Source organism: Lipotes vexillifer, unplaced genomic scaffold, assembly GCF_000442215.2.
Source record: "Lipotes vexillifer unplaced genomic scaffold, Lipotes_vexillifer_v1.1 scaffold422, whole genome shotgun sequence".
Taxonomy (NCBI): domain Eukaryota; kingdom Metazoa; phylum Chordata; class Mammalia; order Artiodactyla; family Lipotidae; genus Lipotes; species Lipotes vexillifer.
In genome coordinates this window covers 1,137,434-1,161,983 of record NW_006779087.1, presented here as the reverse complement: position 1 = coordinate 1,161,983, position 24,550 = coordinate 1,137,434, and the positions used below count along the sequence as shown (strand labels likewise).

Sequence of the window (24,550 nt, the reverse complement as noted above, 5' to 3'; positions counted from 1 at the left end):
TCTTCCGAAAGCCTGAGTTCTGGGACCAGGCCCCCAAACTTCACCCACACCCACATGCCACTTCTTGCCCTTGTCCTGGCTCTGTTTCCCCTGCGGCCTCCCCCAGCTCTGGTTCCCAGCTGGAGCACCCCACCTACGAGTCCCCAGTTCCCACCCCCGGGGCCTCAGAGCAAGCCGGGGTAGGACCTTTGACTCTGGGATGTGTGAGGTAGCCCCGGGGGAGTGGCTGTCCTTCTCTGATTCTCAGCCACAAAGGAGCCAGAATGTCCAGGAAGGGGGATGGGGGGCACAGGAGGGAAGGGCCACATTTGTATGGCAGAGCTTGGGTCCCAGGGAGCCCCGGCTTGGGGTGGGAAGGGGAGATGACAGTTCCTTCTCACACTCAGAACAGGAAAGGTGAGGGGCAACCTGGGAGAGATCTGGGATCTCTGTGGGATGGGATGGGGTGGGGCAGGAGGAGGTTTGAGAATGGGGCTGGAGAGAAGGGCGTTGCCTGGTCCAGAAAGCCAGTCTGACAAAAGGTAGCTCTGAGCCCTTGGGGGTGGTGTTTATGTGTGTGGGAGCGCTCATGGCCCTCCCCCTGCCCACCCAGGCAGCAGCTCTAGCTATGAGAGTGGTTTCCCCACTGGAGACCATGAGCTCTTCACCACCTTCAGTTGGGACGACCAGAACGTTCGCAGAGTCTTCATCAGAAAGGTAACTGCCTCCCCCAACTCTCCCAGACCGGGAAGCTGGGTGGGGGGAGCCTCTCGAGAAGCCGCTGGCCCAGTCTCCTGCCCAGAGGCCTTCCCTCTCCCCATCCTTGTGATGCCAGCTGACGGCACCTACTGGGAAGTTGGGGTGCCCACTGCCCCCTGCTGCGGCTGAACACGTGGTCTCTTCTCTCCAGATCCCATGGGTGTGGGCTCTGGAGCGTCTTTGCTGTCCTTTCGCCTTGTCCTGGATTCATCCCGATGCCCCCTAAGAAGGAGGGTGGAAGGCCCAGGATGCGGGTCTGGAGGGTAGACGGAGTCACCAGGAAGTTGGGGTCTCCCTAAGCCTTGCTGGGGGCCTGAGCCTCTGTGGCCCCCAACAGCGCCCCCCAAGCTGAGAGGACCCCCCTCCCACCCCCAGGTCTATACCATTCTGCTGATCCAGCTGCTGGTGACCTTGGGTGTCGTGGCTCTCTTTACCTTCTGGTGAGTTGGCTGTGTGGACCAGCACGTTCCACGGGTGGTGGCGCCAGGTCTCAGCCTGGGGAGGAGGGTCCAGAGTCAGACTGTTCTTAGAACCGTCTGCCTGAAGATGCTGGTGCAGGGCAGCGGCCCACCTCATGCTGGGAAGAACCTTAGACCGTGCACAGGGAGGGGTCCTCCATCCAGCAGGGGGTGGCCCCATGCTTTCTGGGCCTGCAGGTTTCTGTGAAGCAGTCGTTCCTCTCAGGTGCAGCAGCCCTACACCTGGGCGCATGGGGCGGGTGGGTGGGGGGAGGTGGGGGCAGGTGCAGATGTTGAACCAGAAATGGAGACAGAGGGTAAATTCTGATTCTCTTGGCACTCCTCTGCATGTTGGTTGCCTGAGGGCGTCTGTTCTTCACTCATACATGACGTGGTTAAAGTAGGAGCTGAATAGGTGGCTCTGGCTCACTCATGCTTGGGGAGGGAGGGGTACAGAATGCGGGGGGAGCTTGTGGCAGGGGGGGGGGGGGGGGAGGTGGGGGCAGGTGCAGATGTTGAACCAGAAATGGAGACAGAGGGTAAATTCTGATTCTCTCTCCCTCCCTTCTCTGCAGTGACCCCGTTAAGGACTATGTCCAGGCCAACCCAGGCTGGTACTGGGCATCCTAGTAAGTATACCCAGGCGCCTTCCCAGAACACTCTCCGCAGCCAAGGTGGGACATCTCCGCTGACAGAATCCCAGCCCATGACCTCTCCCCGTCCCATAGGAACTGCCTCACAAGAGCATGGCCAGAAGGGGCCTTCTGGGGTGTGTAGAGCTGAGGGGGAGGGGAGGAGATGGGCATTGGTTCTGGTGCCTGCCCAAGGAGGGAAGGGTGGAACTGGGGTCATGGCTAGGGAGACCCAGACCTTGGCCTGGAGGAGAAGGGAGGCTGGGGCACCTTGGCCCACACTAATGATAATGTTGCTACTCAATATTAACATAGTTGTTATGAATGCTTGTGAATTATTAATCATAAGAGCTACCACTTATAAAGTGCCTAATAAGGGCCGGGCATTGTTCTATGTGCTTGATGTGAAGTGTTGCATTCACTGCTCAGAAAACTAAGTCTCAGAGAGGTTGAGTAATTTGCCCAAGGTCACACAGGTAGGTAGTGGTAGAGCTGGGATTCAAACCCAAGATTCAGGTTGAAGCTTGTACTCTTAATCCCTCTGCTTGGCAGACTCCCTTCCCCTCGAGCAGTTGGCTCCTGCTTGTATACTCTACTCTTTAAGGAGCATGGCAGGGAACTTGAGAGGTTACTCTGACCCTCCTATGTGGGCAATTAAGGAGTCATTCTGGATACTTCCAGGCCGGACCACCCTGTTCAGAGCAGAACTACTGTCAGCAAAGTCTCCTTCAGCACCCGCTGTGAGCCCAGGCCAGAACTGGAGCTGGTGGGGAGGAGGCCTCTGCAGGGGAAGGTGGTGGGCATGCAAGGCAGCCTGTGAAAGAGCAGCATTCAGGGGAGGGGGAGCCCTCAGTCCATGTCAGCGGGTGCGCCTCAAAGGATGAGCCAAGGGGCCTGGGGACTGGGGTGACTTAAGCAGGAGCATGGGAGTGGGAGCGCACGTGGTGCGTTGGGTAAATTAGGGACCAGGCTGGCGGAGCACTGCAAGGCTCCGCGAGGGGAATCGGGACATCCCAGAGAGTAGCGAGGCCTTCTGGGGTGGAGGCTCTGAATGTCCACCCAAGGAGCTTGCACACTACAGCTGTCCCAGGCCTGTTCCTGAATGGGGATCTGGTGGGAACGTAGGCTCAGCCCAGAGCCTCCTGGACCACCCGAGCCCAGAACAGTCCCAGAGTGGGCCTCCAGTTAGCAAAAGCCAGCCAAAGGCTGACAGGAAGGAGACATCCTGGCCTCTGGGGCTCCCAGGAGGAGTGGAGAAGCTCAGCCAAGTTGGGGATCCCAGGGGAGGAGACATTCACACCCAGAGCCGTTCTTAGGGCACAGGACAGAGGGCCTGTCTGCAGACCAGGCAGGGAGGCGGGCGTCTTGGGGGACGGGGGGCACTGTAGGCTAAAGCTGATGAGGCCCCAGGGACTGCCACCCCGGCCAGCCCCCATGGCGGGTTGGCATGGCTCCTGGCACGTCAGCACCGCCTGGCAGCCTCTGCACCCTGCCACCTCGGGAATGCGGTCCCCAGGCCCCTCGTCAGGCCTCCTGCGGGAGGGTCTTTGGGACTCTGTGCCCTAAGCAGATGGTGGCAGTCCAAGAATAAGCAGGCTCTAGAATTGAGGGCAGAGTCCACCCCACTGAGGATGGTGTGAGAATTTGGCCTCTGAATGGTGAGAGGTCCTTCCTCCTCACTCCCCACGTCGCTATCCAGTCCTGAGTCTGCCTCTGGGTCTGAGACCTAGCAGGTCTGACACCTAGTGGGTCTCACGTCCTCCAAATACCAAGCCCTTAATAGCAGTAAGAATAAAACAGGTCTTTTTCTATGTATGTAGCACTGTGCCATGTGATTTGCAGATATTCTTCATTTGATCCTTAACAACAGCCCTACGAGGCAGATACTGTTATTATCCCCATTTTTTTTTTTTTTTAAAGAAGATGTTGGGAGTAGGAGTTTATTAATTAATTAATTTATTTTTGCTGTGTTGGGTCTTCGTTTCTGTGCGAGGGCTTTTCTCTAGTTGCGGTGAGCGGGGGCCACTCTTCATCCCGGTGCGCGGGCCTCTCACTATCGCGGCCTCTCTTGTTGCGGAGCACAGGCTCCAGACGCGCAGGCTCAGTAGTTGTGGCTCACAGGCCTAGTTGCTCCGCGGCATGTGGGATCCTCCCAGACCAGGGCTCGAACCCATGTCCCCTGCATTAGCAGGCAGATTCTCAACCACTGTGCCACCAGGGAAGCCCTGTTATCCCCATTTTATACATGAGAAAATTGAGGCTCAGAGAGATGTTGCTTCCTAAGCAGCAGAGCCAGGATTGAACCCTGTCTTTCTGATTGAGAAGCTCGTGCACTTCCCCTCCATGCTCTGCTGCCTCCCCACAGCCTGGGACTGGTCCTGGAGCATCATAAGTTGGGGGAGGACAGTGGGTTTGGACCCTGGCCTCCACCTGAGCCTCGTGCCTCGGTCTTGACATTCTGTAAACAGACCACGGCTCTAGCTCAGGCCCTGGGGCCCAGGCTCTGACAAGCAAGTCTGTCTTTCACTTCTTCTGTGACTTATTCTTGGCTCCCTGGGATGGCAGCCTTCCAGCACCACCCCCTCCCCACCCCCCCCACCCCCGCCCACGCTTTCTCCAGGCCCCAATCATCTCCCTCAGTGGGCTCTCGCCTTATTGTCTGATTGCTCCCTCTGAGCCTTGGCAGCGGGAACTGCGGGCCTCCCTACCGTGCGGGGGAGGAGTAAGGGCTGTGGGGTGGAGGTGGGGGGACCGGACAGAGGAGGAAATGTGTGAGACCAGACTTGGGGGAGGTGGGTCCGAGCCTCTCCAGGAAGCTGTCAGTTAGCCAGGTTCTAGTTATAATAATAACAACTCCCATCTTCAGGTCCCTACCCAGTGCCAGGCTCTGTGCTCAAGGCTGGACTGCATGCTCTCATTCAGTCCTCACTACAGCCCAGTGAGGTGGTACCAGTATTCCCGTTTTACAAAGCAGGAAGCTGGAGCTCTGCAATTAAGTAGCTGTTCAAGGTCACACGATGGTGGTGGCAGAGCTGGGATGTGAAATGCGAGGGTCAGGCTCCCAAACTGCCCCATACGCTCCAGGTCATCTGTCCCTCTGCCCTTCCTCCCGACCACTAGTCTTGAGGGTTGAGGAGCTCTGGACCAGAGAGAAAAGGAGGCTGGGCCCTGCAGGATGGCCTGCAGCCCTGGCCCTGGCACTGAGAACCCCTCCATCACTGTGACAGCAGTGATGCCCCATTTGAGAACCACTGAAGAATAGTAGAGGGTGAAGGTGGAGGGCCCCTATTTACCAAATCCAACAGGCTTGTCTCAACCCCTACATTCCCTGTGCTTTCACATTTCACCCAGAAATATTTAAAGATTGTGCCAGGCCCTGGGTTGAACAATAAGTTGTTCCAGATGCTACATCTGGGTGGGGATCAGATGAGCAGACCCGTGGGGTGTGGGGTGCAGGCTTTGGTTGAGTTATGCCCGTGGTGCACAGCGGAAGCCCCTCCAACCTCAGCCCCAGGCATCCTCGCCAGTTGGTCCTTTCCAGCAGGGGCAGAGAGTGGTGGGCACACTGTGAGGGTGCAGAGGGCGATGAGAGGGTAGATGGCGGGGCGGAGTGTGGTGCGGGATGGGCTGGAGAGGTAGGCGGGGGCAGATCACGCAGGGCATCACCAGGTCTTTGGAATTTTAAACAGGAGAGTCACATGATGGGATCTGCCTATAGCTTGGAGAGTGGAAGGCAGGGCTGGAGGCAGAAGGACCGGATAGACAGAGATGACCCGACCTAAAAGGGTGGTCGTGGGGATGGAGAGAAGGGGACGGGTTTGAGAACTGCCTGGGCAGAGGATCAACAGGTCCAAGTGACTAGCTGGGCATGGCAGGGTGAGAGTCAAGGCTGACCGAGGTCGCTGGTTGGGTGACTCGGAGGCTGCATGACATCCTCTGCAATAGGGGATGCAGGAGAAGGAGCAAGGAGGAGGGCAGGTTCGGCTCTAACCTGCTGCATAACAGCCGTGTTTGCCCAGTAGGCAGTTGGTTATTTAGGTCTGAGGTTGAGAAGGAAATTCTAGATCAGAAATATGGTGTGTGAGTCATGAGCATCTGCCTGATAAAGGGAGTCCTAGGAATGAGTGAGCCCACCCAAGAGGATCGTAAAGGGAGACAGTCTGCTGGGAGAGACCCTGTGCTGACGGAGATGGAGGAGTGACCAGGGAGGTAGGAGGGGACCCAAGGCTGTGTCATTGTGGAACCAGGGAAACGAGAGAGATCAGATGTCAGCATGTCCAGGTCAGATAAGGACGGACAAGTGTCAGTTGGACTCAACAAGGTCATAGTGATGTGGCAAAGCCAGCTCTCATTAAGTGGGACAGGGGCTGGTTTGTTAAGTTGAGGAGTAATTGTGAGATGGAGAAGGTGCCGTGAGTGGAGAGAACTTTTTCAAGAAGCTTGGCTGTGAGGGTGGCAGTAGCTGGAGCCGGGAAAGATGTTGGTTAAAGATGGAGAACAGCTGAGGAGGTTTGTGAGGGAGAAGATGTAGCAGTTGCTGGCAGGGCAGTTGAGGGTGTGGAACCCAGAGGCTTGGGGGGATTCACCTGGGATGGGAGGAGGGACAGAAGGAAGGACACATAGATGCATGACGCGATGTTTGCAGGCGGCAGGCAGGGAGCCAGTGGAGCCCCCCACCTCATCTCGAATCTTTCTGGGACACATCAGGCCAGACCAGGCAGGAGAGTGAGGCAGCCTGGGAGGTTTGCAGATGAAGGAGGACGGTTGGCACTGTTGCTGTAGGGGATGTGGGTGGGAGAACCGAGGAGGGAGATGGGGAAGGATGACGGGTGCCATGTGTCGAGGGCACACTGAGAGCTGGAGACCACGCATTGGTGTCGGCACCAATCTAGGTAGACATGAGCATGCGCCACCCTTGGGTCTTCAGCCCTCGTGTCCCACCTCCTGGACTGGCCTCCACCTCCACTGCTCTCCAGAAAATCCTTAATCCTCGACCCCTGTCTCTGGGTTCCCCCTGAGCTTCCTGCCAGTCTCCCAGTGGGTACGGCCACACCTGATCCAGAAATTCATGCCACAGGTAATTCTTGCTGTGCCAGGTGCTGGCAGGACAGACAAGATCATTGTGGGTAGTGACAGGGCCAGGGAAAGGCCTAAAGGAGGCAGTGCGGCGTAGTGGTTATAAGCTAGGACTCTGGAGGAGAATGCCTGTGTTCTAACCCTGCCTCTGCCATGTGGTAGCTGTATGACCTTGGACAACTCACCGGGCCTCACCGTGCCTCAGTTATAAAGTGAAGAACGTGCTTCATAGAGAAGATACGAGGGTTTTATTAGCTAATACTCATAAAGCATGTAGCTCTCTGCCTGGCATATAGAGAACACTGTATATGAGCTTTTCAAAATATATATAAGTAATAAGGTATTGTCTGGGGGGAACCACTTTGCATTGGGTGGTTAGCTATCACATGGCACCCAAGATTCAGTATTTCTAGAAGCAGGCTCATCTTATTCCCCTTCCTTTCTTTTGGAATTATATCATCACCCTGGCCATTGCAAGGTTCTAAGATGATCGTGCGCTTGACCAACCCCTGCCCCTGGCCCGTGGCACCCTGCTTGGTGCCCTGTGGGCAGGGGTGGCAGAGAGTGGAACGAGCAGGGGACTGGGTGGAGGGCCTTCAGGGACGGCCAGCTCTCCCATCCGTCTGTCTCTCACAGCGCCGTCTTCTTTGCGACCTACTTGACCCTGGCCTGCTGTTCTGGACCCAGGTATGATGATGGCTTGAGGAGCAACATGGCTTGTGGGAACATGAGCAGGATCTTGGAAGTTCTGGCCCCAGTCCTGCTTGCCGCCAGTGCACCCCTAAGACGGCCCCATCCTTCTCTGGGCTCCATCAAGCAGGCCTGCCCTTCCCTCCTTTACTTGGCACCTCGGGGCGGGGGGAGGGTGAAGGCACAGATGGGGGCACGTGGGGATGTGGCTGAAGGAAGAAGCTCCGAGGAGTGGGGATGAGTTTGTCGGACCCTCGCACAGCACGACCCAGCCTGTGCTGTAGGCACTGCCCCTCTCCTCTGAACTCGGTGGCTTGCCTTACAGGAGGCATTTCCCCTGGAACCTGATCCTCCTGACCATCTTTGTAAGTGATGTGGGAGTGTCTGGGGACAGATGCTGAGTGGGGATGGAGGGAGGAGGGTTGAAGGGTGAGCTTTGAGGGATGGGAGTTGGAGATAGCTGATGTGAGGTCACTGGGGGTGACAGGGGTATTTTTGCCCCACTTCTGCAAAGACACCCAGCCCTCTCTTTCCAAATGGCCTTTCCCCACTCCATCCACTCTCTCTTTCCATTGTGATTTTGTTTTTAAGAGGTTTGTATGGGGACTCCTAGAGCTATGGATAACAAGAGCTGGGGGTGGGGGGAGGGTGTGAATCTTAGAAAGGGGGACGAGCAGGGCTGCAGAAAAAAGAAAGGGACAGCTGGGACCTCCTTCACCGGGAGAAATCCTGGATGTAAATGTGTGTGTGAGCAAAGCAGACTCAAGAGTTGAGGGGTACGCACAAGGGGTGGACACCCAGCCTGGCCCTTGAAGGTGTCTGGGCCCCCAGCATTCCCTCATCTTACTTCTTTCAGACCCTGTCCATGGCCTACCTCACTGGGATGTTGTCCAGGTAAAGGGGCCAGGTGGAAGTGGGCTGGCCACACCCCGAGGGGAGCTGCCCCAAGCACAGTCCTTCTGGGGAGCGTTTGGACGGGCCCGGGCGCTCAGGCAGGCGGGAGACGTGGGCTTAGAGCACGCTCCTCCTGCACTCGGCCTCCAGGACCTGGCCAGGCTGGTGGGTGGGGGTGGGAGACGGAGGAAAGCAAGGTGACACCCTCTCAAGCTGCAGCTGAAAAGGCCCCAGGTTCATGATCACACAGTTCCCTATAAGCCACCTCCAGGCACCAGCACAAACCCCTCCCCACCCCCATTCCCACCTCTTCGAGATCCTTCTAACAGGATTCTGAGTGTGAGCATGTTGGGGAGGGTGGGTCCCAGTAGAAAGGATGAGGAGGCAGAGATAAGGGGAATCCTGGGAAAGGGGAGAGGCTGGGGGGCAGAGGTCGCGGGATCAGGTCCTGGCAGAAGGGGAGGACCTGGGAGGAGGGCAAGGAGAGACCAGAAGCCCTGCCCTGAAGCCGACCCCCTGACCTGCCCGTCCTGCAGCTACTACAACACCACATCTGTGCTGCTGTGCCTGGGCATCACGGCCCTCGTCTGCCTCTCGGTCACCGTCTTTAGCTTCCAGACCAAGGTCAGCCCTGGGGCCTTCGGGCTGAGGAGGGTTGGTGGGGGGCGGGGGCGGTGGGCTGCAAGCTTGGATTCCCCAGCTGGGGGAGGTAAAAGGCATGAGTAGTGTCTGGGGAGGCCACCTGGGACGGGAGGGGGAGGAACAGCGGGTTCTGGGGTGAGCACAGGAAGGTGGCCTGCTGCCAAGGCCTCGGCCTTCTGGCCAGCACACTGCGCAGCCGGGGCCCCCAGGAACGCCGGGCCGCTCTGTGCAGGCCTGAGGGGCCCGGCAGCTGACGCCCATCCCGCCCCTGCAGTTTGACTTCACGTCCTGCCAGGGTGTGCTCTTCGTGCTGCTCATGACTCTCTTCTTCAGTGGACTCATCCTGGCCATCCTCCTGCCCTTCCAATATGTGAGTCTCCAGGTCTCCCAGCCGGCCCCGTGGGGATGGCGGGGGTGGGGCTGCCGGCCCGAGGGTGCTGTTTCCTCCTACACCCTCCAGGGAAGGCCGTGAGCCAAGGGCTCACAGCCTGCCATCCTGTCCTGCCCCTCCTGGCACCTGCCCTGGGCTGCTTGGCGGTGTAAGCAAACAACGAAGCGAGGCTTTCCTTGACAGGTCTGGGCACCTGCCCACTCCACAAGCCACATCCGCTTCACCTTTCCCGTCTTCTCCACTAGGGGGGAGGTGAGGCTGAGGGGGAGGGCTCAGATCATTTAAACCCTAGGCCGGGGAGGGGGCTCCGGAGATCCATGGGGCCACCAGGCCCAGAGGGGCCCTGAGGAAGGGCTTCCTGGGACTCTTGGGGGATCAGTCAAGTCCAGAGAGGCAGGATCTGGCTGTCCAGGCAGGCGGGAAATGGGACAGTGGGGCTCCGAGCATACCCCTGCCCCATGAGGGTGTCCATGGGGACAGCTGAATCTCAGCTCTTTAAGAAGTGTCCGGCCTGCCTGGGAAATCCCACTAAGACTGCTCAGGGCTCAGTGACCCATTCCAGGCACTCAGGCTGCTGCAGGTGGAGAAGGGGCAGACTGAGGGCATCACAGGAGGGGGTTTGAGCCCTGGGGACCCAAGAGAGCAGCTGTTGGACCCGTGCTGAGGGCTCAGGGCTTGCACCTGCCGTGGGCTGCTCTTAGCTACCTCTAGTACGGGGGTCCCCCACTGCCCCTTTTCTGCCAGGCTGAGAGCAGTATTCCTCACTCTCCGTCCCTACCCCATCCTGCCCAGCCCCAGGTTATTGCCTCCCAGTCCAGAACGTCAGGATTGGTTCTGGCATTTCCTTGGCTCTTCCCAGGATCCTGTTGACAAAGGGAGGAGCCGGAGCTGGCCTGGGGGCCCTCTGTGTATCTAGGATGGGGGGGTGGGGTACAGGAAGGGGCCCCAGAGCTTCAAAGAACCCTTTATTGACCCGGGTCAGGCTGATGGAATGCCTATGTTTCCAGGAGTCTTCTGGGGGAAGGCTCTTCAGAGGGCACAGCTGGTTTGGCACCTCTTGCAAGGTTTCCGCACTCAGTTGGGTGCCCCTGAGGCCTGGGGGGAGCAGAGGTTGGGAAGGGGTGCTGTTCCAGCCTCTGCAGGCAATCCCATCAAGCACAGCTGGCAGGGATGCCAGATGCCCCCCCAACCCCTGGGCCTAAGTCTTTGTCCCCTTCTACCTGAGCCCCTTTACCCACACAGGCAGAGCCAGGAAGCTCCCGACGTGGGGACAGACGGCACAGGGATGAGTCCACACTGGGAGAAGGGCGTAGCCTCAGGCCAGACCCAGGCTGGGAGGATGGCAGGGACCCCATAGGATGAGTCACCCTGGGCCAGCCTGAGCCTGGGGCTGTGTGTGGAGGAAAGAAGTGCTGGCCCGTCTGGACCTCCCCGCCAGCCCTCCAGGATCACTGTTACCCTGGGGCTCCCCCACCCACCTTGAGCACGCAGGGGATTAAGGACCTCTCAGTCTGGGGCAGGGTTTGGGCGGGTGAGAAAGGGCCCCCACTGGGGAGGTCTGTGCTACACCCTCCATTCTCTAACTGATCCCTTCTCCCTGCCCCTCTGCCGCACTGCCCATCTCGCCATCCTTGAGCCTGTTTTTTGTCTGCCCTGCAGGTGCCCTGGCTCCATGCAGTGTATGCCGTGCTGGGAGCAGGCGTGTTTACGTTGGTGAGTGTGGCCTCCTGGGGGCCCTGCCTTCTCAGCCTCCCACCATCTCCTCAGGCCCCTCCACCATCCCCATCTTCCTCATAGTCCTCTTTGAACCCTTGTGAAGAACCAGTGGGCGCAGAGGGGCTCATTGCTGTCAGGTCTCTAAGACAGACCAGCTGCCCCTGGGCAGAGGGGCAAGGAAGGTCGTAACAACAGGATTGATGCTTTAGACAGAGCTGGGAAGAGGTACCCCTGGCTCCTGGGGAGGTTCAGTGCTGCTTGTGGGGGTGGGAGAGTGAGGGTGTCCCAGCCGCATGGACTAAGTTAGTCCTTGCTCTGCTGGGAGTAATCTGGGAAGGCTTCTTGGAGGAAGGGCGATTCCAGGTACCCTGTGACAGATGCACTTAGATTGAGCTTGTCCTTGGCTGTCCTCACCAAACTGAGAGTGTTAATGATGATGATTATGGTTATGATAACAATGATAGCTGGTATTTATTGAGCACTTGCTTCTCCCACAGCAAGCTCTGCACATATACTGAATCCTCACCATAACTCTATAAACTAGGTTCTGTTGTTCTCAGATTAAGATGAGGAGCCTGAAGCTCAGAGACTTTAAATGACTTGCAGACAGCAGACAGCATCCTGGAAGTGGAGGGTTAGACTGGGGATCTGCACAGATGGCTCCAGAGCCCCACTCAGGGTCTGAGGCTAGGTGGGGAAGGGAGTGGGGTGGCTGGAGGCAGATGCCCAGGAGATGGAAGGTGACCAGGGGCAGATGTCTGCCTAGAGCAGCCCAACACAGGCCCTTTGCTCAGTGGGCTCCCAGCACCTGAATGTGATGGTGCTCCAGGGCAAGCCTGTGTTGGTGACATCTTCTTGCGTGGTGGGGTGGCATCCAAGGTAAACATCCACTGCCAGCGGGAGCAGTGACCAGACTCTCCTCTCCCTCACTGGTGTTTTCAGCTCAACTCAGTCTGGTCAGAGTTCTGGGCTTAATCACTGGTTCCAGAGGCTTATGGCTGACAGTGTGGGGGAGCAGAGATGGGGGGAAAATAGGGGGTCAGAACTATGAGCAGAGACTTTGGGTGTGTGGATAGGGATCGAGCCAGGAGTGGAGGTGTGGTAGATTCATTCATTTATTTCCACAGGTCTTTATTGAGCACCTACAATGTGTGAGGTGTGTGCTGTGTGCCCAGGATGCCACAGCCAGCAGGAAGGGCACAGTGCATGGCACATGGTGGCACTCAGTAAATATCTATGGGGTAAATGGCCTCCAGGCTCAGAAGCTGAGGGCTGGACAGGACTGAAAAAAGGCGTCTAGTGAAAAGGCGTCTCATTTTAGAGATGAGAAAACTTAACCCCAAAGAAGTTAAGTGATTTTTCTAAGGTTTCCCTGCAAGATAATGGTAAACCAACTAAGTGTGATTGGCCTTGGTCAAGACTAGGGTGACCAACTTATCCCAGTTTACCCAGAGCTTTCCCAGCTTTAGCACTGAAAATCTCACTTCTTGGGGGAACCCCCTAGGAACTCCAAGGTTGGGCAAACCAGGATGGTTGATCATCCTGCGACACTAACTTCTCTGGCTGTTGCTCAGCACTCTTTAACTTCTCTGGCTGTTGCTCAGCCCTCTTTCCTGCACACAGTACCTGCTAAAGACAAATTTTGATGAAAAGGTTGGGGTGTGGGGGGGGGTGTCGGCTAGGAGGAAAGGAAGGAGGGTCAGACTGAGGGGAGGGAGACTGGGGAGGCCTCAGAGGACAGCGTTTGCCAGGGACAAATGGAAGAAGAGGGGTCCGTGCCGGGCAGAGTGGGAGGAGGGCGAGCGCTGGCGGAGGGTCAGGGAGTTTACTTGGCTTCGCGCTGATCAGGACACAGCACGTGTATCAGCTATGCGGGGAGGCTGTGTGTACAAGTCGGGTTGGATGAACGGTAATCCTTTAAATTTCTTTAATAATCCCTTGCATTATTAGAATAATAAAAATAATCCCAACCATCTGTTCCACCCTTTACATTTCACAAAGCACTTTCACACCTATGACCTCACTGGATCTCCATCACAGCCCAGGGAGGGAGGTGGTGCCGCTGTTAGACCTGCTTTCTACATGTGAAGACCCGCTTTCCACATCCGAAGTCCCAGGTGCTAAGGGGCTGGCACAGGGTCCCACCTCCAGTAAGGGGCCGATTTAGGACAGGACCCAGGTGTCCTGTGCCCGGCCTGGTGCCATTGCCAGAACCCCCATCATCCCCCTCAAAGAGGACAACTTCTATTGGCTTGAAGTGGGGAGAGGCTGGGGTGATCTCTCCAGCAATGTTCCCCCTCCCTCTCTCGCGCCATCAGTGTTGCCCTCGCTACTGGATTATCTCCATCTGCGTAGAAACAGGCTGTAATTTCTCCCAACTGAAAAAACAGCAACACACAAAACACTCTTAACCCACATGTCCCTCTAGCCCCCCCCAATCAGAGCAAAGCTCCTCACAATGGAATCTACCCTCTCTCCAGTCCCTCTCCTCCCGTCCTCCCTTCCCTCTACTCAGTCCTCCCCCCATTCTCTCTTAGCCTCTTAAAAATGCTCTCTCCGAGGTCCGCGATGGCCTCCCTGTGACTGAGTCCAGCCGTCATTTCTCAGTCCTTATCCCGCTCGACTCTCAGCAGCATTTGATACAATTGCTCATTCCCTCCCCCCAGAAGCAGCATCTTCACTTGGTATCCAGGCACCAGCCCTCCTGGTTTTCCTCCTGCTTCCCGGGTCACACTGGAGGGCTCTGGGGCCATGCACCATCCACACGCCCTCCCTAGGGGATCTCAGACTATCTCAAGACTTTGAATACCATCTCTTAGGATGATGACCCTAAATTTTACATCGCTAGCCTGGAATCCCACACTAGACTTGCCAATTGCCTACTCCGTGTCCACACTTGGAAATCTAATGGGCACCTCAGACTTAATGTGCACAGAGTTGAGCTCCAGCTCTTCCCCTGAACCCCTGCTCCTCCCACAGCCTTCCTCGTTGCTGTAAGTGGCAGCTCCATCCTTTCAGTCACTCAGGCCAAATGCCTTGATGACACCTCGACTCCTCACTCTCCCCACGCCCCACAACTGGCCCAGCAGCAAATCCGGTTGGCCTCACCTTCTATCTAGAATCTGATTGCTTCTCTCCACCTTCACGGCTACTTCCTGGTCCTTGTCGCCATCACCTTCCACCTGGATTCTTGAAATGGCCTCCCACGGGTGCTGCCCCGACAGTCTGTGTCCCACACCACAGCAGCTAGAGTGATCCTGTTAAACATTAATGAGGTCAGGTCATTCCTCCTCTTGGCCTCCAGCAATCGCTCTCCACTGCCTGCAGGCCCTCCCTGACCTCACGGCCTCCCGTCGCCCACTCTGCTGCAGCCACGCTGGCATCCTTGCTGCTCCTGAGGACGGCAGGCTCACTCCCAGCCCGGGGCCCCTGCACCCGAGGTTGCCTCTGTCCCTTCCCATCTGCTCACAGCTCCTTCTCTCCCCTCCTCCAAGTGTTTGCTTTATTTACAATCTCTTGTGCTGTGTACACACGCACATGCAGGCACGCACACACATTGCTCCCTACACCCCTGTTTCTCCATAGCACGTCTCATCCTCTGACATACTACATATTTTTCTGGTTTATTTATTGTTTGTCTCCGTCCAGCAGAATTTAAGTTCCTTGAAGGCAGGGATTTGGGTCTGGCTTGCTCATCGCTGCATCCATGGTGCCTAGAACAGTGCGTGGCGCACAGCAGGCAACCCTAGATGTTTGCAGAATGAACAGACACCTGAGAGGCCAGGTCCGGCTGAGGCGCTGTCAGAGTGAGGCAAAGAAAGCATGGGTGCATAGCTGACTTAGGCATCAGTCTTCTGTGAGTCACAGCGGGGAGGAACCACTGCGCCTAACTACCTGTTAATGTCTCATTAGGAGAGCAACGCTCTGACAGTTTGGGGCTCATCCTGCAGGTTATGTAAACAATGGTTAGGAGCACGTGGTGTCAATGCCCCAGTTCCATCTCCTGCCCTCTGCCACCTGGCTCAAATGAGGGACGACCTGCAGCCCGTCCCCTGGGTCCCATGGTGTGGGGAGAGTTGAGGAGGAGCTGCTAGACTCATTCCCCTCCCTCGTCTCAGTGTCAGGTGGATGGAGACCCACAGAGGCCCAGTCCCATGAGAACTAAGGTCCCCATTCCTCCCCATTAAGCTCAAGTCAGAAGGTCCTTGACCTCAATCTGATCCTGCTTCCAGCATCACTTCTGTCCTTTGGAATCTGTGGTCCTGTAGCTTCAACCCATCCCCAGAACCAGTGCCCAGCAGCCCTGGTCTCTCCATCTGCCCATCCTGGCATCTCCTACCCTAGCCGATGGAGAATTCTCAGCACCATGAGGGGCCGTTCCCGCACTGCAGCTAGGCAAGAATGTCACTCAGTGATCCCTATCCTCCTTGCTGCCTCGAGGAGGATATGTGAGAAAAGGGGGAAGAGAAGTGTCAGAGGAGGGCCCAGATCCCAGTGAGACCCACCCCAACCCCCAGCAGCCTGAGCCTTGGAAGGGCTGTGAGCAGCAAAAGATTGTCTCCTAGAGACCTCAGCCCCTCCCCTGAAGGACCCTGCCATCTTTGAGAGCAGGGCCACCCAGATGGACTAGTCTGAGACTGGGGAGGTGGGGAACCAAGTCCTCCTAGGGCCGTGGTCCTGCCTGCCGGAACGGGCCCCTCCTCGGCCTCACCCCGACTGGCCTTGGCACGTTCTCAAGAAGCTTGGGTTTTCTCCCTCACCCTACCACATAACCCCCCTCTAGGCACTAGACTCAGATGCCAACGGAAGTGGGTGAGTCAGCCGAAAGGTACTGGCCTCAGGCTGGCCCCATCCTCCTCTCCCCTCTAGTGCCCTCTCCTGGAGTGCTTTTCTGTAGGAGCTCATGGAAAGTGAGGCAGAGGAACATGAGGACTGGACTGGGTGATGAGGCAAGGTGGAGGGGTTTGGACAGAGCAGGAGGGTTGAGGCAGGGAGACGGGGGAGAGAGAGAGAGAGAGAGAGAGAGAGAGTGAGGGAGCACAGGTGGCGCCCAGGGCCTGGCCAGCTGGTTTCCTGCAGTGACTGAGTCTCTTTGCCTACATGACTCTGGGCAGGTTGCTCTGCTTCAGAGTTGGTCCTTCTTTGGGGAAGCTAAGCCTCCCAGCCACTTAAATCAGGAAGCCAAGCCTGGATACCTAGGGAAGAAACCAGGAATAGGACTTTAGAAATTAGGTGATGGGCCCAGTAGGAACAGAACTCTCTCCTGCCTCTGCCCCATCTGGCCAGTTTGAGGACCTCAGGAAGCATCAGTCTCTATGCTTTAAGGAAGAAGCCAAATTAATGAATAGGAGAGAGGCTGAGAGATGATTAGTTAGGAGGACCCTGCAGTGCCCCAGAGTCAGGGATGGGGTGGCACGGAGAGCCTGTGTGGTCAGTACTGGATGTGTCGGGGCCTGATGGTGTTTGGATGAGTGAAGCTTGGATAGGAAGATGCTTTGTTTGTAGAGGTGCTGGGCCTCCGGTGCTAGGTATTGACTTCTGACCATTGAGGGGACACACACAACCGTCTGCACTCAGTTCCCAGAAGAAAAGGAACACTGAGACTGTGAGCCCTCAGAGTGACAGGGACCTCCCTGCACTGAGACCCAGAGAGAGCACATCCAGACACACACACCACACACATGTACACACACACATACATATATACTACACACACACACACACCACACACATACATACCATACACACGTCACACATACACACCACACACACATACACACCACACACAGACACCATACACACATCACACACACCACACACATATATACTACACACTCACACACCACACACATGCATACCATACACACGTCACACATACACACCACACACTACACACAGACACCATGCACACATCACACACACCACACACACATACATACTATACACACACACCACACACTTGCATACCATACACACGTCACACATACACCACACACAACACACATACATACTACACACATGTACACACCACACACATGCATACCATACACATGTCACACATATACCACACACACATGCCATACACATATCACACATACACACCACACACACACCACACAAGACACCATACACACATCACACACACACACACCATACACACATCACACACACACCACACATACACCACACACATGTATACATGTGCACACCATATACATATCACATATACACTACATACACACACACTACACACACGCATACATACCACACACTCACACACACATCACACACAGCACACACACACATACACATGCACACCATATACACATCACAAACACACTACATACACACCACACACACACACACACACACACACACACACACACACCACATGCATGCACTGTTGGCCGCCAAGCTGGATGAAAGCCCCATTTTCCTGACTCTCAGCCCAGCATTCTTTCTACTCTGTCTCCCTGTCCATTTCACAGATGGGAAGGTAGAGGCGTAGAGAGGTCCCCCCACAGCAGGAGGGCCCAGAGAGGCCTTCTCAGCCTCTGTCACCCTGAGGCTAGGCTTTGGGCAGTTACTTCGATTCAGCCCCAGCAGGGAATCTGTGTGTCCTGTGAATCTTCCCACAGCATGTGAGGGATTTGGAGAAGAGACTCCAGTCTGCCCCCACCCCACCCCTTACCCTGCTTTTCTCGTGGGGTCTGTGATAGATGCCATGCCTTCTTCAAAGTTAGAGAAGCACTTTGAAAAGTAAAAATGGCTACACAAACCCAAGGCAGGGGTATCACTTTATTTTAGACTCATCTTTATTTCATTCAGAATTTAGAGACTCTTTTGCCTCAGTGGTTTACATGAGCCTGAAAGATCCAGTGAGAACCTTCTCTGTCCTGCCGCCCACCCTCTGCCACCACAACAGCCCTGATGCCCACCCGAGGCCTCATCTGAACCCACTTGAGATTGAGTGGATTCCTCTGAGGGTGGCAGGAGGGAGGGTGGTTTGGCCAGTAATTGCTCCTTCGGGGGGAAAGTGCACTCATGTCCCCCTCCTGGACCTCACCTCAGTCTCAGTTCCTGAGACACTAATCCTCCGAAACCAATGCCCTGCTCAAACCAAGCCTTTCAAACCAACACCCTGACCTGGAGAAAGTGAAAGAAGCCCCCCAGCCCCAGTGCTGGTAGACTGAGGGAGGGGTGATTCAGAGTCCCTGTAGGGAGCAGGGCAGGGGAGCATCTATTACAGGCATACAGGGGCAGAGCCAGGAAAGGTGCTATCAGGAGGGCCAGGGGGGCTCTTCAGGTGGCCACGTGCACCCCACCCAAACCACAGTCAAGGCCTAGCTCATCCTCTTACCGCTGTGACCTTTGGGCAAGTTACTTGATCTCTCTGTGCCACATCTTAAAATGAGGCTAATATTAACTATCTCACAAGGCTGTGGTAATGCTTAATAAGATAATATGTGAACAGAAAAAAGAAAACAGCCTAGCACCTGGAACATGGTAGTCTCTCAACTACCATGGTAGCTTTCACCCTTATTGTAAATGTTAACCTTATAATTCAGAACACCAGATTTTGGAGCACGGTAGCTGGGTTCAAATCCATTCTCTGCCACATTCGAGCTGTGTGGACTGATCAAGTCATGTTACCTCTCTGTGCTTCTGTTTCCTTATCCGTAAAGTGCAGATAATAATAGTACCCACCTCGTAGGTTGTGACTTTTCAGTGAATTAATATGTGCAAAGCAGTCAGAAAGTGCCTGGCATGTCATCAGTGATCAATAATATTACCTGTTAGTAGTAGTCAGTTGCCTAAGGTCATAGGCAAGCTTTGAACCCAGGTCTATGCAACTTCCCAGTCCGTGCTCTTAAGCACTGTATTACACGCACGCCCTTCCTCTTTCACATACCTTTTCACACTGCTCCTCTTTTATCTTGGGCCAGACTTTCTGGCTCACACGGCTGCCAGACCCTGTTCCTTTGGTGGTGGTGACCCACCTGGGAGTGCTCCCCAGGACCCAGGGCTGCATGCAGAGGTCGTCTGTGCCATTTTAACTTTTGACACCCAGGTTGCTGAAGACAAGAGAAGTATCTTCTATGGGCCCCAGGCGAGTCTCCACTCAGCTCCTCTCCTTGTCCTGCATCCCAACCGAGGGCACAAGGGCTTAAGGCTGGTAGTCTCTTTTCTCTGGAATCCTCAAAGCCCACGCTTAGGGCTTCCCTGGTGGCGCAGTGGTTGAGAGTCTGCCTGCCGATGCAGGGGACACGGGTTCATGCCCCGGTCCGGGAAGATCCCACATGCCGCGGAGCGGCTGGGCCCGTGAGCCATGGCCGCTGAGCCTGCACGTCCGGAGCCTGTGCTCCGCAGTGGGAGAGAGAGGCCACAACAGTGAGAGGCCCGCGTACCGCAAAAAAAAAAAAAAAAAGCCCATGCTTACCTTCTAGCCCAGAAAGTGGGGGCGGGGCCAGGTGGGCCCAGCGCTCCCTACATCCCCCCCAGATAGCCTGCTAGGCTCTGGGCCATGAGCTTTGTTTACACTTCTCACCTCTTCCATCCTTCTGCACAGACACACAGACACACACACACACACAAATACACACACACACACACACACACACACACACACCACACCCCAAAGCAGTGTCAGTCACATGGTGGAAACAGAATGGGATTGTCTGTCCTCTCGGCTGTGTGAAGTGGGCGAGTCATTTATACTCTCTGGGCCTCAGTCTCAGCTCCATGATGGAGATGATCATGCAATACCTGTCCCAGGGGATTATGGGGACAGTTAAATGAAAGCGTTCACAAACTCTTCTTTTGTGTTACTTTAACCTTTCTCTTAGTTTTTTCTAATATAATGTATGAATACACTTATTCATATATTTCATTTTTTAAAATCTTAAATGATACAGATAAAGCAAATGTCATTTGGCTGTGTAACAGCTGTGGTCAGTTGTCTCTCCTTCCAGACCTTTCTATATGCATTTTATAGATATATGCTATGTAGGCCCCTATAACATATAGTTTTGTGAGGTTTTTTCGTTACATAAAGGGGCTCATGTGATTTGGATTTTTCTGCAAGTTGTGCTTTTCTCATAAGAGTGTATATCAGAGATGTTTCTGCTTCAGCACTGCTGCCCACAGTTTACTTAACAATCCCCTGGTTGATAGAGGTTGGGTTTGTTTCCAGGGTTTCCCTGTTAGAACCTAGGCTGCCGTGAACAGCCTTGGGTGTGCTGCTTTGAGCCCTTACACTGGCATTTCTGTAGGATAGACATGGTCCATGTATATTTTTTATGCTGATTCAACACATTGCAACCCCAGCTTTTTGTATTCAGTGCCTGTTTGTTGGTGGCTCTGAGCTACCCTTTCCATGGCATGGCTCCCCCAGAGCCTCTCAGCCTCATCTCTGGGAGGACAGCAGACATAAGCCTGGACGAGGCAGGGTCAGGCCGAGTGTATGGCCGTGGGACCCCGACCAGGTGCAGCCCTGGCCAATAAGGTGCACCAGGAAAGTTTGCCTTTGTCTCCTCTGCCCTCTGTGCGTGCTTCCTCCCTCCCTTCAAGCCCACCCTCCCCCCTTCTCTGTCGGAATGTAGGAGACAGGTAATCTGGTTCCAGCTAGATAAATGACCATCAGCAAGTCACTCACATGCTCTGAGACTCCTTTCCTCATATTTAAAATAATAAGGGTGAATATCCACCTCCTAGAGTGAATTGGGCAAGTGAGATAAAGGACTAGCGTGTGAAAAGACGGTTCAGATATAAGTTAGTAGCATCCTCGTTCAGCTCCTGCCTCTTGCCCCTGACCCACATGCCCCTCCTTCAGGGTCTTGTATCCAGTTGCCCCGCAACTCAAGCACCTGATGTCCTCTTTTTTTTTTTTTATGACTTTGGCAGGATTGGGGAATTTTTTTTTTATAAATTTATTTATTTTGCTTATTTATTTTTGGCTACATTGGGTCTTCATTGCTGCGCGCGGGCTTTCTCTAGTTGCGGCGACCGGGGGCTACTCTTGGTTGCAGTGCATGGGCCTCTCATCATGGTGGCTTCTCTTGTTGCGGAGCACAGGCTCTAGGCGTGCGGGCTCAGTAGTCGTGGCGCACAGACTTAGTTGCTCCTTGGCATGTGGGATCTTCCCGGACCAGGGCTCGAACCCGTGTCCCCTGCATTGGCAGGCGGATTCTTAACCACTGCACCACCAGGGAAGTCCCCTGCTGTCCTTTTAGGTGTCAGTGGTCAATCTGGTTGTTAGCTCTCAACTGAGATCTTAGCTGCCAACTACAGTGTTAACTATGACCAAGATATCTGCTCTCAGCCAACATGTTAGGGAACAGTGCTCATCACCCAGGGGGATTATCAAGTTACTTTCCCCTATATGAGTGCATGCTCGTAATGTAATCTCTGATCATGTCTTTTGCTTTCACGGTCCCTACGACACAGTAGATGCTCAACAAATGCTGCTGGGAATAAATGAATGGAAAGCCTTCAGCTGGCTTACAGGCATGAGGTTGCAGTGATGGGTGTTACTGGGCAGTGGGGTTGAAATTTGTGGCAGGCTCTCGCAGATAGCCCATGTAGATAAGCATCCATGGCCATTGGCCAAAGACAGGGGCAGAAACCATTTCATTCCTCTTTTCTCCAAGAGAAAAGCCAGCTGGCTATTCTAGGAGGCTCCTTGGAGAGGCCACCCCCAGACGGGGTCAGGTCCAAGCCTTCTAGTTGAGAGATTCAATTTCATTAGCTCACCCAGGGGTGACCAGGCTCTGGGAAATCAACCAAGCAAGTGACTGATTGGTAAGCCAGATCAGCAGTTTATTAACTTATGCTGGCAGCCGTGACTGCTAAGCAGCCTGAAGCATTGAGTCAGCCCCTCTCCTTGCCTGTTCTTGCTACAGAAGGAAACTTTACCTGGCAATCCAAATCAAACTGAGAAGGAACAGAGTAGAGTGGAGTAAAACGACACTAAAAAATAACTATAGTTGATGACACATATGCTGTGATACATTTACCCTCAAAACCACACCGTGGTGTGGTTGTCATTACTGTCCCATTTTGCAGGTGAGGACACTGAGGTCAAGTGGGTGATGGCTCCAAGGTACAGAAGCCCAAACCCAGGCGTTCCGGCTCCGGTCCTGTGTTCTCATGCCCTGAGCAGGGCCCCCTCAGCCCTGGCTATGGTTCTCCATTTGCCTGCTGTTAAGGCTACACAGCTTCCCTAGTGACATTTCTGCCTCCTTGCTGAGTGGCAGGAGACCTGAGTCTCAGCGGCAGCACACACAAGTTCTCAAGAGGGCACCTCTCCTTCTGCAGATATAACAATAAAACTGCACTAATAGCCACCGTTCATTAAGTGCTTACCATGTGTCAGGCACCTTGCACGCATTATCTCACTCTCACAACATCCTCAGGAGGCAAGCACACTCATCTCCCTTCTGCCGAGGTGGACTCACGGGCTCAGAACGACTAAATAACCTGGCCCAGGATCCCAGAGCTAGTGAGTAGCAGAGCTGAGACTGGAATCCAAGTCGGTCTGACTTTCAAGCCCATACTTGTAATCATGCCCACCTCCCCACCCTCAAGGGTGAGATGCCTTGATGTCCCACATGCTGGAGCTGCTCCCTGTTGGAGCCTCTGGCCCCTGGGCTCCAGCCTCTGTCCATCCATCCCTTTGCCCCACTGCTTCTGCCACAATGAATTCCTCATTCTGCACACCACCACCCTCACCTCCAGGGCTTCCCCAGGCCTGCTTAGTCTAGTAAACTCCTACTCATACTTTAAGCCCCAGGGAAAGTGTCACCTCTCCTGGGCCACCTTCCTCCTGCCCAATCAGCCCTAATTATGGCATTTACCAGGTTTTATTGTAATCATCTGTAATTGTCCCCCACTAAGTGGTGAGCCCCCGAAAGCAGGCATGGCGTGGTGTTCCTTGTTGTCTCTGCAGCTCTGAGCAAGTCACTGGGGCTCTCGGGGGAGCCTGTTTCCTGGTAGGAAACACATTAACCCTGGGTGCTGCCCATAAGCTGCAGAGCAGAATGGTTAAATGAGGGGGCTCTGGAGCCAGCCTGCTTGGGTGCAGATCCTGGCTTTGCCACTTCCCAGCTGTGTAACCTTGGTTAAGTACTGAACATCTCTGGGCCTTGGTTTCCTCTAAGAAAGGTAGAATCCCTACTCAATAGGGACGTTATTAGGACAAAGTAGGCTAATGTCTGTAAAGCACCTAACAAGTGCCTGCTCCCTGCTCACTGTTACATGGAGCATTCGTTCATCCTCTAAGAGTAGGGCCCTGAAGGAATGGCGAGAAGACTTTGCCTCCGCTTGAAGGTCCCCTCCTCCAGGAAGCCTTCCCTGACCCCTGACACACTCACATTGGTCAGGTTCCTGTTATCAGCCCCCTGTGGCACTTTGTGTTTCTCTTTGTTACTCACCATACTAACAGTTGCTTTCCCGCTAGACTCTAAGCTCTACGAAGTCGGGGATCTTGTCTGTCTTGTTCTTTGCTGCATTGGTGGCTGGCACATAGTAGGTGCTCAGTAAATAAGTGTTGGATTAGGGATGGAAGGTGTTGGGAAAGTGCCATATTCCAGGCTGTCACAGGAGGGTCACTGAGCAGCCAGGCAGCCCGTGATAACAAAATTGGGGGTGGGCCTGGGCTGGGACACTGGGCTCCCTTGGTCAGTGTCACAGTGACCAGACCTTCTGACCTCTCTCTCTCTCTTCCCCCTTCCCTCAGTTCCTGGCATTTGACACCCAGTTGCTGATGGGTAGCCGACGCCACTCGCTGAGCCCTGAGGAGTATATTTTTGGAGCCCTCAACATTTACCTAGACATCATCTATATCTTCACCTTCTTCCTGCAGCTTTTTGGCACCAACCGGGAATGAGGAGCCCTTCCCACCCCCCTTCCTTCAGAGAATGCCCCCTTGCTGGTCCTCTGACCCCGCCCCCCGTGCTCCTGCCAGCCCAGATATAAAGCTAGCTGCCAGCCCAGCCTTTGGCCAGCCTGCTCACTTCCCTCAGCCAGCCCTCATCCTCACCCTCTGCAGCTTGTACCCATGCCATCAGGGGCCCTGCGGTACCCAGGTCACACCATCCCCTATGCTGCCCCTTCCCCCCAGTTATATCTCCCAAACTGAGACAGTCGAGGCTGGAGGTTCCTCTGGGTTTGAGGACCCAAGGGATGAGTGGGAGAAGCCCAGCAGGATTTCAGAGGTGGGAAAAAGATCCCAGGAAGCCTGGCCGAGGCCTGCAGCCCCACCATGATTCCTCCGGAAGCTGCCACAGCTGTAGGACTATGGGGCACACTGTCCT

At 55.0% G+C, this 24,550-nt stretch overlaps 1 protein-coding gene across 1 annotated transcript in view; it reads left to right on the top strand.

The window, feature by feature from the left end:
- FAIM2 (Fas apoptotic inhibitory molecule 2) overlaps positions 1-24,229 on the top strand; it is a 29,853-nt gene extending 5,624 nt beyond the window's left edge. Inside the window, exons 3-12 of the mRNA XM_007452277.1 lie at positions 593-696; positions 1,114-1,178; positions 1,772-1,825; positions 7,541-7,591; positions 7,920-7,959; positions 8,451-8,488; positions 9,025-9,112; positions 9,405-9,500; positions 11,181-11,234; positions 23,974-24,229. Of these exons, the coding sequence (XP_007452339.1) occupies positions 593-696; positions 1,114-1,178; positions 1,772-1,825; positions 7,541-7,591; positions 7,920-7,959; positions 8,451-8,488; positions 9,025-9,112; positions 9,405-9,500; positions 11,181-11,234; positions 23,974-24,123 (740 nt within the window). The 3' untranslated portion in view covers positions 24,124-24,229. The remainder of the gene's footprint in view (positions 1-592; positions 697-1,113; positions 1,179-1,771; positions 1,826-7,540; positions 7,592-7,919; positions 7,960-8,450; positions 8,489-9,024; positions 9,113-9,404; positions 9,501-11,180; positions 11,235-23,973) is intronic.
- Positions 24,230-24,550: the final 321 nt, after the last annotated feature.